At 38.7% G+C, this 19,086-nt stretch overlaps 2 protein-coding genes across 2 annotated transcripts in view; one reads left to right on the top strand and one right to left on the bottom strand.

Moving 5' to 3' along the window:
* ebna1bp2 (EBNA1 binding protein 2) overlaps positions 1-14,237 on the bottom strand; it is a 30,108-nt gene extending 15,871 nt beyond the window's left edge. The window contains exons 1-2 of the mRNA XM_025006875.2: positions 14,083-14,237; positions 13,896-13,962 (exon numbers count right to left, since the gene is read on the bottom strand). The gene's annotated coding sequence lies outside the window, so the exon portion shown is untranslated. The remainder of the gene's footprint in view (positions 1-13,895; positions 13,963-14,082) is intronic.
* Positions 659-17,656, top strand: LOC108238461 (transmembrane protein 125). Its single transcript, XM_017420572.3, has 3 exons — positions 659-877; positions 8,197-9,554; positions 15,084-17,656. The coding sequence occupies exon 3, from the start codon at positions 15,492-15,494 to the stop codon at positions 16,188-16,190; it is 699 nt and encodes a 232-aa protein (XP_017276061.1). The 5' UTR covers positions 659-877; positions 8,197-9,554; positions 15,084-15,491; the 3' UTR covers positions 16,191-17,656.
* The last annotated feature ends 1,430 nt before the right edge of the window (positions 17,657-19,086 follow it).

The raw sequence follows: 19,086 nt of genomic DNA, 5'->3' as shown, positions 1-19,086 counted from the left end.
TCTTCCTACTCAAAGCTCTATGACTGATGCCATGGCTGATAAGGTACCAACTAGAGCTGCACAATGTTAAAAAACTTGTATGATATTGTTAAATATTATGATGATGATATCAGTAGCAATAAAGCCAAGTTTTCCTCACTTCTCTTCAGTCATCCCCATCTAAAGCAGGTGTGTTTCAGACCAATCTGTGGTGTTTGTGTGCTCACTGATATTACAATCATGATAAGTTTTTGATATATTGTGCAGCAGAATATTTGACAGAACATTATCTTTAAAAATGACCAGACTATATCTTTAAATAGTCATTTTAAGGACAATTTAGATTTTAAAAACTGCAGGCATGATTATCAGAAATGTAGCTTAGTTACACTGTTTTATCCTCCCAGTGATGGAACAAAACAAAAATCAGCATTTTCTGTCCATAATGTTGTGTAAACAATGAGTACAGATGTTATTGATTAGAAGCAAATGAAGTAAATAACTTCTGCTCTTCAGGCTTTTGGATTTTAAAGCGCTTAAAGCACAGCCCGAGTCACGTGGCCGGGCTCCCCACGAAGCCTGGCGGAGGTGCGCAGGTCGATCCTCCGCCTCCCCTCCTCTCCTCCCCTCCTCCTCTCCGCCTCTGTCTCCTCCCAGCAGCGTCCCCTGTCTCCGCCGCCGCGGCCACACCTGCGTCAGACCGTCCGAGCGGCCGGAGACACCGGGGAGCGGCGGGGAGAGCCCAGGCAGCGAGCCCGAAACCCCTCCAGCAGCTCGGAACCACAGGATCCGACAGGCGGCGGGGGCTGCACCGAGTTTGTGACCGAGCGGAGGCGCATGGAGACGGGCTGGAGGCTGACGGGGATCAGGAGACATCCAGACGGGCTGGAGCGCGCAGGTGAGACGCGTCTGAGGGGAAGGAATAAAGCTGCCCTAATCCAACTTTTATTTCCTTCTAATCAAACAATGTTTCAGTTATTTAGATCATTTTAAACTTAAATGGGAGTTTTATACCTGGGAATAGGAGCTGCATTCCTTTTATAAATGATTACACCTGGTTATATCTTACTTACTGAGTTTATGAACTTGATATCTCAAGTACCTTCCATGTAAATCGCGGGCACGCGCGCGTGTGTGTTGTCATTTACCGGTTTTCTTTTATCTTTATATTTTTAACTTGAAAGAAAATTACAAATAGGACCTTGTTATGGCTGCTTCTCTGATCTTCAAAGTCATCGGAAGTGCTGAAATGAGAAGCAACCTGTGCTGTTTGTGCCTCGGCTATAATAAACATTATTTATCCATTATGACACCAGGCGCCCTCTAACTAATGTTGCGTCAGGTCTTAATGGGTGAAAAATGTTTATTTAAAGCCATAATTTGTTCACCCAGGGAATGCTGCAGACCTGCATGTGGCTGAAAAATACCAAAATATAAAACCTTACCTGACATGAGGCACATTTCCATGAGTTAGCATCACATTACCACATTATGCATTTTAATGCAGCGTGAATGAACATAAATATTATATTAAGAGTTTGTAGGAAACCGATTCTGGTGCCACTTTTTCATCAACTGTTTACATGTTCTGGGCTTTTCTATGAAAGTGGACTTTTTGTTTGCTTCCAGTAAAACACAAGGAAGTAGAGCGTGTTGTATCACACCCTAACCTTTGCACTGGCAGGAAGGCCTGCAGCCACCAAGAGCTATGTGAAAAACACTGTAGATCATCAGTTCACAAGGCTGCTGTCATATCACATTTGCTGCACTGTGGAAAATCCATAAACTACACATAAATGAAGTGTTATTGAAGCTGTTTTCAATATTGCATTTGGAAAGGATCAATACAGTGCACATGGGAATGACCCTGATGTGCTGCACGTATAGATCTGCTGTAAAGTCAACTACAGACGGATCCTGACAGGGCAGATAAACTGGGTTACATGCTGTCGCTCTCGCTGTACCAAAAACACTTTCAAGGATCTTTTCAGACGAGGTCTAAACACTTAAAAACAAGTCAGGCTGAAAACAACATGTGATAGACCTCGTTAAGAAAGAGCCTCAAGTCAACACAGTGAGCAGGATGAAAGAAGAAAAACAGAGCGAGTCGGTAATTGAGTCTGTGGTGGAGTTACGTGAGGGAAGGATGGACACCACACATACATAATAAGAGTAAAGAGGAGTTCAAAATCCTAAATATCCTCCAGAGACATTTGTTTTTTTATTTACAATAAGTGCATGCACACAGTCAGCCATGCAGCTGCACTGATTATTACCGATATAAATTAGGTGCAGTCGTGTGAGCTTCATGAACAACACATACTACACACAGAGTGAGACTTTTGCTTTAACTGTTAGCATCAACCCTGTCTGTCAGAGAGTGCCTAATGAACGTGCACCTGCAACTCATCAACATTCGGTGTCACCAAAATTCAAGATGGTCGCCACAGAAAAAATAACTATAACCCTCAGTTTTACAGACAGTGAGCTATTTTTGTGTGGTAGTAGCTGAAAGTCATCCTCAACACTTTCTCTGAGAATTAACGCATCTCTTGAGAGCTCACAGTATAAAAGGAGATCGCTCATAAAGTCATTTACAAGGTTTAACTTTAACATCAAACGGTCTGTTTCTTAGTCTGGAATGAAAGGTGGCAGGTTATATACATTCCTTCAAGGATGCCCTGCCTTTAACTTTTCCTTTACTTTTGTTTCAAATCACTAATCTTATCTCTAAACCGCTTTACTTCACCAGTGTCCTGTCATGAATGTTTTGTTACCTTTGGACAAATCAGAGTTCATTCCCAGTTTAGTCGTTTGAATGAACTAAGCAGCAGCTGGCTTTGATTTAGTTTTAAGTATACAAAAATAAGAGTTAATTTCTTTGTATTACTCCCTTGGCAACAACAAAAATAAACAACTGACAGTCTCACTACAATTTATAAGACTGTGACAATCTGTTGATTCATCAGCCAATTTAGCCGTTATAAATGTTATCTGTAGACATTGCTGCCATATATAATCAGTCAGTTTGTGCTTGCTGTGCCTGGTGGTGGTTCTAACATGATCATTTACTCATATTGTGAAATCTCTTGTTGACACATCACCTCAGCAACCAACAAAACTGTGTGCTGTGATGAAGTGACAAGATGTGGAAGATAAAGATGCTGTTTTGTTGTCTTGCAAATTGGAATTTAATTGAATTTTAATTGGATTGAAAGCAACAATTCTCCAAAAGATTTTCACATTCATGAAGTTAAATGGGGAAAAACCGGTTGAATTGAAAAGCAGTGCATGTATATTTATCATGACTTTGTAGAGCTACAGTTACAGAACCAGGTCTGGGTTTTGACTGGGTCATTCCAGGACATGATTTCATTTAACAAATGACGGGACTTCTGGGAAAATTGTTGTGGGAAATAAAGGCAATAAATACACATGCATTCACCACTTTTTAGTTTTATATTTTTAAAGATTAAACAAAACCTTTTCTTTCCCATTTTACATAATATAATTAATATGGTGTGATTTGGAGAGTTGTTGTTTTTATTTAAATGTTAAAAAACCCAAATAAATTCCAAGTTGTAAGGCAAGAAAACAGAAATATTACCAAGTGGGATGAATACTTTTGCAAGGCACTGTATATTTTACACCGAACTCTGATTGTTTTCTTTTTGTATTTATGAAATTGTGCTGCAGAAGACTAACTAAAGAAAGAAAGAAATAAAAAAAAAAACTATTCTCACCTTTAAGTGAAGTACAACAGTTCAAAATACTACCTGTACTGGTAGCATACTGGTACCAGAAGGATCTAATGGTTTAATACCCAGGACTTTTATCTTCTCTGAGACCCATTTTTATCTGGCTTCCAGATCACTAGTTTTAACTTTATTTGTCTTAAATTTTAGACTGTTTGATCAGTTTTGGACATCAAACTGACCTACAGCCTGTGCTGGACTTATAAAACCATCTGAGTGGGTTGAGAAACCTAAATTAATTGGTTAGGGTTGAGAAAACAACTAGGCTTGCTTTCAAATTAGAGCTTGTCTTCAGTTGTTAAAGCTTTGAGATTGTTAGACTTTTCCATTTTCTATCTTGCCAAAGTGATGTGCCTTGTTGCATCTGCAAATAATACAACTTTTATTAAATAGTAGATTTTGACATTCAAGCAGGGTTTCACTGAAAGAATAATGTGTTTCATGTTGTTCAAATTGGTGATTATATCACTGCCATCAACAAATAACTACATTATGCCATCACAGAATCATCAAAGTCAACATGTTTGTTTTTTCTCTCTTAAAATCGTGAAATTGAAAACAGACTTTCTCTTCACCATAATGCTAAACTACAAATTTTTTCTTTTTAATAAAATATTCTGCTGGTTAGAAATTTCAGATAAGGACATCAATCAGCCAGGCACTATTCTTTAAAATGTTTAGCCCCAGATAGCTAATATCAAACTATTATATGCTGGAAATCAGGAGCAGGAGTGCAGCAGAGGGGGACCTGCATGTTAATTGGTGATTTGATTAGTGTTTTACTATTGCAGCTGTGTACAACATAGAGAGAGATAGTGGGTGAGCAGAGGGTTTATTTATTTTTTGTTGTTATTTTCTTTTAAATCTAGACTCACTCTTTCACTTCAGGGATCCAGGGGGTTATTACACCGGCTTAGTCATGACGCACATCATTCAGTCTCTTTCCACCGACTTAAAGACAGTCTGTATTTCAAGAGTTTGAGTGGTTATCTGCAGATTAGAAGGTCAGCGTTTCAATCCCCAGCTTCCTTTTTTTCACATGTCAAAGTGTCCTTGGGCGAAACACTGAACGCCACTTTTTCTTTGATGCATTCATCAGTGGATGACTGTTGTTGTGACTGACAGCTTTTAAGTCTGTGCAGACATACAATAATGTGTATATGGACGGGCAGTGTAAAAGTATATAAAAGCTGTCATTTACCAACAGACAAATCCACATGGTTTTTATTTGTTTTCTTCTTGGTTTTCGTCTCTTTTGGTAACAAAAAAAACACAACAGAGTAGTAGAAATGTTCAGAGGAATGTGCCGTTTTAAGGCTGAACATTTAACAGCTTTATTTGTCTCTTGTGCTGGTCAACACATTGCTTCACAGCAAGTAGGGCCCAGGTTAAATTTAGTCTCTGCAGACCTTTCATGAGGGGTCCATGGAGTCATTTTGGTTGCTTTGGTCTCCATGCACTGTTGTCTTACAGCAAAAAAAGGTTGGAAATGTGGCTGGGGGCTTTCTGCATGAAGTTAAGATATTCTCCCTGTGCATGCATAGATTTTCTGCAGGTGCTCTGGTTTTCTCTCAGAGCCCCAAAGCAAGCATGTTAAGTTAACTGAGTGTGAATGAATGGTGATTTGTGGCCCTCCTGAACTAGTGACCTGTCCTGAGCATACCCCACTTCTCACCTGTCAGCTGAAGACAGACACCACCTCCCAATGACCCTGCACAACATCAAGCAGGGATAGAAAATAGATGGACGGGTGGTTTTCTGACAACATACATGTTCCGTTAATTAGACATTCTGAAGTGAGTGTGTCTGTGTAACACTGTATTGACTCTGTGATTGAAGGGAGACCTGTCCTTGCTGTACCCTGCCTCATGTCAATGATTGACCCCTTGACCCTGAACAGGACAAAGATGGTATAAAAAATGAATTAACGCACACAGAAGGTTTAACAGGACCAACAGCCAATGCTATTCTGAGCTAGATTGTGCAGCATCATTTTTGTCAAGAGCAATGTGAATTAAATCATTCTTCAGGGCAAAAAGCCATCCCTAATAGAATAAGATAGTATACTAAATACCAAATTTTCTGGAGTTTTACAGATTGTTTTGTTGACTATCATGGCCTGAATTGTTAACATCTGTTTGTTTTGAAGATTAATAAGCCAGGATAGATAACATTTCATTGTTGTCACATAAAAACTGATGTACACGATTGCATATTTATGCCACAAGGACATTTGAGTCAGGCAGTGTCTTACCTGGATACAGATGAGGATCTGTTGCACATATGAGTAATCTCACCTTCTCCATGAACTGTGTCTCTTTAACACCAAAACACAAGAAGACAGCATAAAGCAGAGATAAGAAATGGACACATAAAGGTGCACTGGTGGTGGGACAGAGAGGTAGACAGGTGCATAAAGCTGTTGAGATAAGTACGTGTAGGAGGGAAAACAGATGGATATAAGTGTGTTTGTATGCAGATAAATTGTCAAGGGAAAAAGGTTCTTGTCCTGTCAGGCTGATCAGGGTGATGTTACACCACAAGATGAGAAATTAACTTGCACAGAAATGGGGGAATTAAACTGGCTGAGAGGGTGGAATGAAATGCAAAGGATGTATTTAAAAGTCTCCAGTAGTTTCAGTGACTTTAAGAGTCTACAATCACACCAGACGAGGCTATTAGCTGCAACAAGAAGTTGCTAAAGTGAAGACAAACGGTACCTGAATGAATTTTAAAAGTATTTGGTAATGAACCCAAATAATACAGTTATTCTATCTAATTGCTGTTGCAATATTTAATCATAAACTGTATGAGAAATGCATCAGGACACATGTTGGTTTGTAAACTGACATTTTAAGCTTAACATTCAGCCATCTTGGTTTTTCAGTGTCCAGAATGATGTATGACAACCAACCCCATAATTAGTGCAGAAAGACACCATAATAAATTGTCAGGATAGCCTCAGATTCCTTTATCTCTGTCTGCAGAGATAAAAGAATTACCAGTTTGAGAAAAAAATAAGTAAATAAAAAACACCCAAAGCTATAAATAACCCCAGTTAAAAAGGCTCATCTGTGCATTTTTATTCTCAAGTGGCTCATTCGGTTTAGGCTTGTTAAAAATGGTAATCACCGAGTTCTTGACTTGAAGGATTTTAATGTTTGCAGAACGGTATACACTTTATTTTGGTATCCATCTTAAGGAATAAATAGAATCTTATCCCTAAAACTTCGGGATGTTATGTAAAATGTAAATCAAAACTGAATGTTGCAAATCTTTTGCGTCTCTTCTTTTAACATCAGTCTGAAACTGAGGAGAGCAGCTGCTGGAGTTTTTGGACAGAAATGTTGTCCCGTTCTTGTCTGATGGAGGATTCTAGCTGTTCAACAGTCCTGGGCTGCCTTTGCTGGATGGGAGCAGATGTTGTTCTAAAACCTGTATATACTGCTCTGCATTGATGGTTCCTTTCCAGATGTGTAAGCTGTCCACTAATGCACCCCCATACCATCAGAGAAGCAAGCTTTTTAACTGCTTGCTGATAACAGGCAGGATGGTCCCTCTTTTCTTTATTTCCATGGTTGTCAAAAATAATTTTTAATTTTGATTTGTCTGACCACAGAACAGTTTTCCACTTTGCCTCAGAATATTTTAAATGAGCTTTGTCCCAGAGAAGATGCCAGCGTTTCTGAATGCTGTTCACATATGACTTCTTCACATGACAGAGCTTTAACCAGAATTTATGGATGACGCAGCAAACTTTGTTTACAGTCACTGATTTATGCAAATGTTCCTGTGCCCATGCAGTAATTTCCATAACAGAATCAGACCTGTTTCTAATGCAGTGGTTCCTGAGGGCCTGGAGATCAGGGGCGTCCTTTATTGACTTTCAGCCTTGTCCTTTCAGTTTTCAGAGATTTCTTCAGATTCATGAAGTCTTTTGATGATATTATGAACTGCAGAGGATGGGATATTCAAGGTCTTCCCAGGAACATTATTCTGAATTTGTTTTGCTAGTTTTCAACCCAGTTTTTGACAGACTAATTAACCTCTGCCCATCTTTACTTCAGAGAGATTCAGCCTCTCTAAAACACTCTTTATACCCAGCCCTCTTACTGACCTGCTGCCAATTAACCTAATTAGTAGCAAAATGCTCTTGCAGTTGTTTTTTATTTGTACCACTTACTTACACCATGTAGTTGCCACGATCCCAACTTTTTTGAAAAGTGTTTCTGCCATAAAATTCTAAATGATTTTATTTTATAAATGCCAGAATTTCTTAGTTTAAACATTTGATGTGTTTATTATGTTCCATTGTGAATAAAATGTGGGTTAATGAGATTTACAAATCATTGCAATTGGAGTTGGAAAATTGTAAGGTGTTGAAATAAATTATAAAGGGGAAGTTAGAGTATACAATGTGCAGCTGGTGTTAAAGTATTTCTTTTTTTCTATCTTCTCTCAGGTTTTTCCCTGTGACCCCTGTCAGAGAGAGAGCAGGGACAGTGACTTGACCATTGTCTCTGGACTGTTTCCGGACAGAGTGAGGCTCCCCGAGTGCCTCGGTCGTTCATTGTTAACAGAGAAGAAAGAAAGGTCCAGCTTGTCTGCATAAAGACCTACTCAGCATAACGTTTTTGGCCAGCAGCAGCAGCTACACCAAGAACAGCAGTGAAATCCTGGAACTACCCCTCATGCTCGGTCCCTTCCTCTCCAAGTGGACTTACACCTTTACCCTCTTCTCAGTTTCTTCCATTTTCCCACCTTCATAATCAGCTTCAGCCTCATTCAGAGTCCCACATGACAGCTCTGAAACAAGCGTTCCCCTCCCACTCCGCACGAGCCTGCTCTCCTCTCCCTCCAGCCCCCGTGGCGCTTGGCACCAGTGCCCATCACACAGACAGATGGAGCCAACCCTGACCCCTCTCCTTGCCCGTGGGGGCGCCAAGAGAATCAACGCCTGACTAGAGGAGAGGGGGGGTGGGTGTGAGGAAAAAGACAGGAAGAGGAGAAGGAACGCATTTCTTCGTCACCACGGCAACACATCTAAGAAACTCCTGTGGACTCTCCCCTTCAGCTGTTCCTGCGGCTCAGAAATAAACCTCACACAGCGGGACATTCAGCAGCGAGAGCAGGAGGACCTCAGATTTTCCCCTTGACATATTTTTTCTTTGATTTTCTTTTGGCAGCAACATCTTGTTCTACATTTTTCTCAAGACAAGGTGTGAACAAAATATTAAAGATAAGAAACAGTGGGAGAAAAGGGGAATAACAGATGCTGAAGGAAAGCCCGATTTTTATTTTTTTTTGCTGTACTCTGAATTTTAAATTTGGACTGTGGTCAGCAATTGAAATCTAAACAAATTAATTGAAAGTGCACTCACTTGGAAAAAAATCAAACCAATATATGAGTTGGATTTAATTACCTTATGTTCTTGACACTTGAGGAAACCAGAAGAAGGACATCCTGGGGGACTCCACACATCCTGGGTGTGCCTTTACCTTCCAGAACCTGTGACAACCTGCACTAAACTGTGTAAACCGGGGCTTTTCAGTTTCACATTTCTCCTGATTAAACATCCAAACCATTTTTTTTTTCTTTTACGAAAAGAAGTATTTTTCCATTTTTTTCTCCCTCAGCATTTATTCTCCGTTTTCCCATCCTTATCTGATGAACAGCGCTCTAATTAGCAAACAATACCAGACAACCAATTTTAAAAGAACCATGCATCAACAATAAAATGAGCCACTAATAGCCGGTGAAATGAATCCAGCTGGCCAAGATAACAGAGGGGGGAATACCGGCATCCCAAAGCTCCCCAGGTAACTGAAGTGCAGCATACAGTTTTTTGCTCTGAAGCTCAGCTCCTCTTGTGACCTTGCAGGCTGAAAACGAAGAGCAGGAAAATGCAGCGAAAGAGAGATATAACAATACTCTGTGTACGAGGATTACAATTAGTGTCTTTTGAGATTTTTAATCATCGCTCTTGATGAATTGGCAGAATGGAGAACATTAGGACCATTTGTGACAGCCTGTCCTTTCAGTTTATACCGCAGGGCTGAGCAACTGCAACACTTATTATTCCTGTCACTTTACAGACTGACATCTTGGATTGTCTTCAGATACTGTGGCTTCAGATGAGTTGTCATAATGATCACTAGTGCAGTTTTCTATTTCTTCTGGGAGATACTTCAGGTAGTGAAATGTTCCAAATGCAAGCAGCAGGTTTTCATGAATCCATACATCACAGCAGAAACTGGCGTCAGTCCAAGTTAATCTTAATACTGTTGGATTTTACAGTCAAATAATGTAGAATAATGAAATGGCAAATATTGTAAACAAGATAATAAAATGATGCATAAATAAGGTGTAATAACTTTATGCTAGATGAGTTTAGTCATTACACATGTCAGTTCCTCTGGGTGTCAACTTGTCTTATATACCTTTAGTGCCAACATGTAGGGTTACTGTTGTGAAACCTATTTATTATTAATTATTATCCCCTGCCACTAAATTCAATGGTCATAATGAGTTTTGCCTGTGGTTTTGTGTTTGTGCTCATTTGTCTTTATAATGTTAGGAAAATATCTCATGAACCAGAGGATGGATCCTAATTAAACTCTCAGAAAGTAATCTTTGGCTGCACATTTATAACTCATACACTTTTGAAGTCAACCCAATTCAAGATGGCTGCCGCAACTAACCATACTTAGCCAACACAAAAATGGCTGTGTTTTAGTAATTGAGCATCATATTTAACACATGCTCAGAGCACTACAGATCTTGCAATAATTTTGTTTTAAACTTTGGCCTTACATGTTAGCGTCAACCCTGTTTGTCAACAAAACATTTCATGAACCACTGGAGAGATTAATCAACCTTAGCCAACACAAAATGGCTGTCACTCGGGTTGTTTTACAGATATGTAAATGTCTTAAATTGGATTGGCTCCAAACATTTATCAGTTGTAGAGGACGATAAACCCTTTGGGATGAAAGTTCCCATCTTATCTTTCTGTGCAGGTATAGGACTAGTTCTTCCTTGTATTCTTGTTTTTTTATTAACATTTATAATTGTGTTTTTCATGTCAGCTAAATATACGTGGGCAGTATGTCATGGGACTGATAGCAGATTCCATATTTTATGAATTTCAGAGAAACCTTTCCATAGAGATTTTTGGCTGGCAAGTTACTAAACTGTAAAAACTTCACACAGAGATTTAAAGCACTAAAGTGTTTCCTTTAGGCTGTAAACAACAGCTGTTCTGTAAATTTATCAGTGGGATCTTTTTTTTTAAATCTATGTCAGACTGTATTTTCAGTGATCACAGTTTTGGATTTACAAAGTTGTTTTTATTTATTTATTTTCCCTCAGCCTCAGTCAGGGTTATTAACTCTAAGGTCTGCAGTGATTTCCAGATGAGCAGAGCACTGAAGTCTTTGAAAAAAAAAAAAAACGAATTAGGTGTTGTATGAATTATCTGTGTCTCTGTATCAATCTTTTATCACTTAAAAAGAGGCCAGTGAAGCAGCGCTTTTCCAGAGATATTTATGAGGCCAATATGACACGGATGATGTGGCTGAGTTTTGAGGTCATATAAGTGATATAAGTGGAAAGGTAGACACAGTCCAACAGTTCTGCCTCTCTGAGTGTGTCTGCGGTGGTCCGACTGTGATAAACACAACAGGAAGTAAGATATAGTTGTGTTATTAAGGGTTTGATTTCATCTCATGATCTTTGTTGTGAGTCGTTGCCTCTGGTTTGATGGTCTCCTTGGTTTGTGTTTCTTGGGGCTATTAAATGAAACGAAAACAATATTTCATAAAAAAGGTACCGCATGAATCAAAGAGATGGTTTCAAAACTTTAATAAGAGTTAGCTTTCCTTGTATTTTCGTGGAAAAGATTGTTGCTGTCACCTCGGCACATTTGGTGGCTCAACCTCTCCGACACTGAAAAAACACAAGCGCACACACCTCAATTATGGTGCTATTTCTGTGGTCCTACCTGTCACTGACACTGAGCTGAAAGCAGCTGGGATTAATTAGTTACTCACAAACAAGCACAAGTGCACACATACCACATATACACAAAATACACTTATCTCTCTAAGAAACATACGCAGGGGCATCATATTTGGTAAAATGCATACATTGTGTTCACATTTTCACCTTTTACAGCTCAATTACAACTCTTACAAACACACACACCTACTGTCCCGATTATTTATCAGACACAGGATGTGAAAAGCTGCCAGGACAGCTTGTTGCTAATAAACACCCCCCCCTCGCTCTGCTGTAATTACCTCACTCTTCATTTCACACCTTGCTTATGCACCTTATATCTCCTCGTGTCAGGTTGCTGCTGCTCCTCATCAGTGAGAGGCAAAACTGGTCAACGCTAACAACAAACCTGAACTTGCATTTAGTCAATTTAAAAAATATCTGTATAGCATTCCTTAAAGGAGTGGGTATTGCCAGCCACCTTTCATTACAAAGTTTTAGACAACATCTCATGTTGAGAAACGACAGCGTTGTAGCCATGTAGGTCATCACGTTATGAATGAATGTCAGCTACTACAATATCAAATTTTAGCTCAGTGTCTGTAAAGGTGGCTGTGTTATAGACATGTTTGTGTTGCATAATGTCAATGTGCTGTGGCAGCCATCTTGAATTGAACTGTGGGTGTATAACCAATGATTACTTTCTGAGGGTTTCACGAGTTTCAGTGGTTCATGAGTTATTTTGGTAATAGACAGACACACACACACCTTTTGGTGTCAGGTGATAATTTAACAAAAGAAAACAAAAAAACCTTCTGACAAATATTTGTTTTTGTCACTGTTTGATATGGATTTTGCAGATAAAATAATAATAATAGTAATATTAAGAAGTTTTAGTCTCGACAGTAAATAAAAGATCATGTTTTGTTTTTTTACTGGAGCAGAGTTTGTGTTAGCGAAATCAACAACCGATGAGGACAAGCTGTATCTCCTGTCAGCTGATGTGTGGCGTGCATCGTGCTGTGCGCTGCTGACTTCGATAGAAATAGGGCGGCTGTCATGTTTTTAAAGACAGGCTGTTGACTGCCATAACCTTCAGGTGTTGTTCATGGTATATATGCTAACATGATTGTGTTAAGGTGGACTGATAAGGATACAAATAACTCGCAGAGACAGAATATGCTGAGTTAAGGGAAAGGCTAAAGCAGCAGGGACTGAACACATTATGTCACACAGAATGAGCCTTTAACTCATATATAATAAAATGTTAGACAAACAGTACTCAAAATTTTAGGATTTAGAGGATAAGCATATGTGTATTTAAAAGGATAAAAGAAAAAGATTACATTTGTGTATTAGCTCCTGGATTTTATGCACCTTTAAAGGAGAGTTATTTATTCTATCGAAAGCTGATGCTTCTCTTAACAAGCCGCCGCCACCGTTGTGGCAGCTCATTACCATAGTGATAATGAGAGATAGAAAAGGTTGCTAGAGTCAGCACAAGTTTTTTTTTTTTGTTCTTCCTCTTTACACAGTCAGAACAGCAAGTTTTAGTGTTGAGAAAAACTGTTTGAGTGTGACTGTGTGCTGCAAAGTTACAGAAAGTTTGGGTTTGAAAGAACAAATTGACTCAGAGCTAAAGGGACACTGATTTCTTTCAAGTTTACTATCTGTAGCATATCAGGTCATTTTTAACATGAAGAACAAAAAACCAAATCCTTAGTCATGAACTGCAAGTGAACAACTTCAAACAGCTGAACACTGAATTCTGCTGGGGTGAAAATATAACTCATTCTCAGAAAAGTCTGTAAATATATATTGAAACTATCTCCTGAATTGTGGTTTACTTCCTTTTTGTAAAAGTGTGTATGGACACAAATATACCTGCATATAACAAATAAGTTCAAATTTGTAAAATTATCATTAAAGTACAATTTTAACAGACAAAAAGTTGTTTGGAATTTGGTCAATCAGAACTCTTTGCACTTTATAAACTAAGCACAAAAAGTAAAGAAATTTGTGTTAGGTTGACAATTTCTTTGTTGTAACAATGCTTCTTGGCAACCAATCTTATACTGTTGGAAAGCCTGTTTATTTCTCTTTAAATTATGCCACATTTGTTAGGAAAATGCATTTGTGTGTTGCGTTCATGAAAAACTTGCCAGATCTTCTCTGCCACTGTCAAACGACTCATGGTGGGTGTCATTTATTGGATTGGATGATTGAAGTCTGTAGAAACAAAACACATTGGCAACTTAACAGTTTAGTCATTTAACAAACAGGGGCCTCAGTAGCATGAGGAAGAACCATACACAGCTCCAACAGCCTAACACCTCCCCTCATGCTCACCAGGTTTGTTGCACACTACTGTGAGATGGCATCCCAATATCATCCAGCATTTGTTGCAAGTCAGCCAATATAGACTCCCAAGTTTTAGAGGTAGTATCTAACAAACCCCACTCTGTGGGGGTATACATCTCATCTTGGAGGATAGATGTGGAGTCTGTCGGTATGGAATTGCCACTGGTTGCTCACAGGTGCTGGCAATCAGGCACCAATCAGACACTTGATTGTCAGCACCTGGGGCAACAGGAGTCAAAAGCAGAATAAACTCTTTGGCATTGGCAGAGAAAATTTGGCAAGTTTTTCATGGACGTAACCCACATATTCAGCCAGGCGGCTCAATTCACAAATGCATTTTCCTAACAACGTGGCACCATTTAAGGGGAAATGAACAGACTTTCCAACAATATAAGATTTATTGTCAAGAAGCATTGTTAAAACAATGAAATAATCAACCAAACACAAACTTTCTTTTTTTTTGTGCTAAGTTTGTTTCAAGTTTTTTTATTTCTTTTGTTTAGGTTTATGGATGTAAACCATGTGGATATATAGTTAGGTTAAAACATAGTGTTTTAAACTTAAAAACAAAACAAAATGGTTCACTAAATGACAAATCTCCCTTGTTCTTTATCCAAGATGTCCAGTTAATGGCATTCAAAATGCATAATTTACTTTATTTCAGTTTACATTAAAACCAGACAGGAAGTTACTATTTTACTCAGCTTGCATCAAAGAGCGTAAGACATTCTAAACTAATAAGATGAGTATTTTGGTGCTTATTTAAACATTTGTGTAATCCATTGATTGTGTGTAGGCTTGTAGGGAGGAAAAAATAGAGAAGTGCTGAATCTATTTCTGTGCTGTGATTTATTGTCTGGTTAGGAACAGAATGAATGGACCAGTCAGTCATTGCCTTTTGCAAACCACAGATCTTAGAATCAGTGGCAGAGAGGGCACCCCATGAGAAAATAAACCCACACTGAATATATGTCTGTCTTATCTTCCAGGTGACTGCTGCCACAGTGGAGGGCTAAATTAAAAATTCTGCCGCTGCTTGGATTCTTTGCTTTGAATATTGATGCAGCAAAAGACTATTTGTATCCAGCGAGTGTGAACTATAAAGATTTTCACTCAAAGGCAAAAGACCTAAGTTGACTTTGGGAAACCTTTTTTTTTTTTACCAGTGAAAATAAAACTTAAACACTCTGGGCTCACTGAAGGATTTTATGATATTTTGGTAAAATATTTACCACCACCTCCAGACACATTTGGGATTGAACAGATTTTCTAAAAACTCCTGGAATTTCTGCTCTTTCCACCAAGAAGAAATCAGAAAAGGACCAACATCATCAGTGGATTCAGTTTATTCCTGTTGTGGCATCATCCATATTCAGCAGACTGGGACTGGCAGCAGGATGCCAGAGTTGGACAACTTTCCTTCCTTGAATGAAGCCAGAAACCCTGATCAGGGTCTAAATGGTCCAGCAGACCCTGCTCAGATTCAGCACAGCATCCTGGAGGAGCAGGTAGAGCTGTGGTGGTTCAGAGATCCTAGAAAGTCTGTACTTTGCTATTGCATCGCGGTGCTTCTAATCCTGGGATGCGGACTCGGAGGCGTTGGGCTTCTTTCCACCACCACCAGTGTGTCGAGCGAATGGAGGCTGGGGGCAGGCACGGCCCTCTGCCTGCTGGCCTTGGGGGTCCTGCTCAAACAGCTGCTCAGCTCGGCTGTGCAGGACATGAATTGTGTCCGAAGCCGGCAACAGATAGACATGCTAAAGAGCGGGGGGTTGTCGGACATTTTAGTGGTTTTAATCACGGGACTGTCACTGTTGATTTGTGGAGGGGTCCTCCTTCATTTGGCTCTGGCTAACCATATGCCAAAGCCTGGCCAAGCACTGAATGACATGTACATCTCTGGAGTCGTTTTGTTAGCAGGAGGGGGAGCAGCTGTTGTGGGTGTTGGGATATACTTTGTTGTGGTTGTCCTGCTTGAGAGGACAAGGCCCGGACGAAGGCTCGTAGACCGAGTTTTGAATATCTTCACTGTTTCGGGACACATGGAGCGTCAGGGTCGCAGAGAGACTGCCTCCAGCTTGGCTAACCTTATCTGAGAATCAACCAGACTAAAGTGTGCATTTTGATCCTGGCTTGACCTAATTAAAGCAGAGTTTAAGCCCAAACATAGAAAGAAAAAGTTGATTAAAAAGGTATATCATACATGCCTCACGTGGTTAAACTGTGCATGAGATAAAATTAATTCGATTTGATCTGTTTATTTGATGGGCATGCTAGCTATGGGTTTTCAGATATCTGACACAGAGCAATGGGGTAAAAAAAATAACCAAAATAAGATTTAAAATGTTAAAAATTAGCACTTTTTTATGTATATAAATACATTCAGAATCTCTGCCAAAAAATGCGGTGGAAAGTAGGCTGAATTTTATTTTATTTTATTCTATAAAGGCACTGGCAGAAAAGCACAGACTATTTAAAATTATAAATGACTAAGTGGTATTCAAGGTAATCAAGGAGATTCAGAAATTAATTTGATATCGGATATAATTTATAACTTTGCTTAAGTACAAAATGAACTGAGTTATCAGCTTTTATTAAGAAGAACCAGCAGCCGTCAACAGATCTGGTCTTAAAGGTAACATCGGGTTGTTTAAGGGTTATTTTTATTGTGCTGGCTGGACATTCAGTATAATGTTATTCACCCTGACAGTCTGTCTTTTCAAAGTGTCCTTGGACTACATCTGATCACTTCTTGCTCAATAATTGTAAGTTCTGAATAAAAGCTGGTAAAAGTTGAAATACAAATGGTATAATAATAATACAAAACCAGTTGTCATTTTTTTTCAAACTCGCACTCGCATGAAGGATACCATTCCTGACGCAACCTGGGTCCGAACCTGCAGATTCAGGATTACAAGGCTACATACGCCCCCCCTTCTGGAAAAAGTCAGAATACAAAAATCTCTTTTTGTCTGTTTACACAGAAAATATGATCATGTTCATCAATGTTGGTTTTTTTATCTGGTAAATAGTTCAGTTTTATAATAAATATATGGCATCCATCCATTTCCTTTACCTGCTTTTTCCTTTCTGGTTCACAGGGAACATCCAAAGGTATATGTCACAACATTGTATATTTCTAAGACCGAAGACAACATGACTGTTGGACAACTAGTCTGTATTATGACACTGCAGAATGTAAAGATAATTCTGTTTTTTTATGTTTCCATCAACACAGTATTGTTTTAACTGAACATTAAACCAGTGTTTGTCATTTCCCTGATTTAACCACTGCATCATATTCTTATTTAATTAAAAATTATCACTCGGTTTGAAAGTTAAAAAGAAAGAACAACCAAATTGCATCTCTTTATTCCTCCTCATTGTTCTGCATTGAGCCCTGTTCTTGCCTGTTCCTGCAGCGAGGCTCAGATAGACCCTCTGTTGTCACATTACAACCAAACCACAAAGGAAAAACTAGCGAGCATCTTTCAATCTAAATAATTATCTTTTCATACCGAGAAGCAAAGTGGGAGAATCAATAAAGACAATTGAAAACCTCTTACCTGTTGTTTGATATCAATTTTTAAATCTGTTAAAAGTCATCTTGCACAAACCGGTATGACTGTATAGATGTGGAAGTAATATTCCACTGAATGCATGAGCTGCACTCATGTTTTCTTTTTGGACTAGATTAGTAAATTACAAGCACTTAATACCCTAATCTTCACTATATGAAACTCCTAAATTGCCCATTTTCTTAGAACATATGAACCCGTGTAGTTTGTGTTAATGTTAAAAAAATTTAAAGCATCAAATAATTGTAGCTACCTTAGATGATTTTTTATGGCAAATAAACATAACTATGGGTATACATTTCAGATGGTGAATGCTACAGGAGAGAATTTTTATGACTCTCACATTCAACTACAAATAACAAAATTATTAGCATCAAGCAAAAATAATGGCATTTCTAGCAAATATGGATCAAAAGGCAAAACTATGTAAAAGCACTGTGTTTTAAAATTGTAACATTTTGCACACATTTGTAAAATAAAAGTGGTGGTTTATGAAACAGATTTTCAAAAGTATCAAAATACTTTTGCAATTCAAACATATGCAGATTTATTACAACCTGCTTTCATTTGATCACCCTTTGGCATTCATCATTCATTGTAAAAAAAAAAAAAAAAACATACAAAAAACAACTTCCCCAGTTCAAGAGACTTTCTGTTTTCCCACCAGTAGTGCAATAAAAATGAGTCCGTTTTGAAAAATACAATTTCAGTTTTGTTAGCAGAGACATTTATAGCCCCGGCAGCTTGAATTTATGAGCTGTTTTTCTGTCTGATGATGACTCAGTCATTTCTCACACAGCAGAGGAGAAAAATTAGAAATTAAAAACCATTGCATAAACATTTCCAGTTCGTGAATCCCAGTGCACTTAAAGAGCAACTTAATGTTTTCTAACTGAATTAGATGCTGACAGAGCTGCCTTTTCACATTAAATATCACCTTTCTCAAGAAATGTTGCAACATTCACACTGAAAAGTAAAAACACTTCTGATTAGAACATTAATTGAATAATACTTTAAAACTCTTGTGTACATATTTATTAAAATGTTTCCAAAACCTTGAGCAGTATTTCACTCCTCTCACAGGGAAACCAAAAAAAGAAAAGGATTTGCACGGTTTCATTTGAGTGTGCCACGCCTTTTACTTATCTGCACACAAACATGCGTCTTGTTGCCTTGAGACAAAAGGGGGTCACAGTCAGCCATTGTTGGAGTGATGACAGACAGCAAACTGAGGGCACAATGCACAAGGCAACGATCTGTAGGGGCTGGCATAGGCTAGCACCGTTGGCTTCCTCTTGACACAAACACATACACAGAGACCGGAGCTTGTGCTGCTTTTTTACTATAAAGTCAGAGATAAGCAACGACACACTGTGCGGCCATGCATGACGGCCATAGGAGGTGAACAGGGAAA

Source organism: Kryptolebias marmoratus, linkage group LG24 (genome assembly GCF_001649575.2).
Source record: "Kryptolebias marmoratus isolate JLee-2015 linkage group LG24, ASM164957v2, whole genome shotgun sequence".
NCBI lineage: Eukaryota > Metazoa > Chordata > Actinopteri > Cyprinodontiformes > Rivulidae > Kryptolebias > Kryptolebias marmoratus.
Note: the sequence above shows the minus strand (reverse complement) of the source record. Positions and strands in the feature narration are given on the sequence as shown.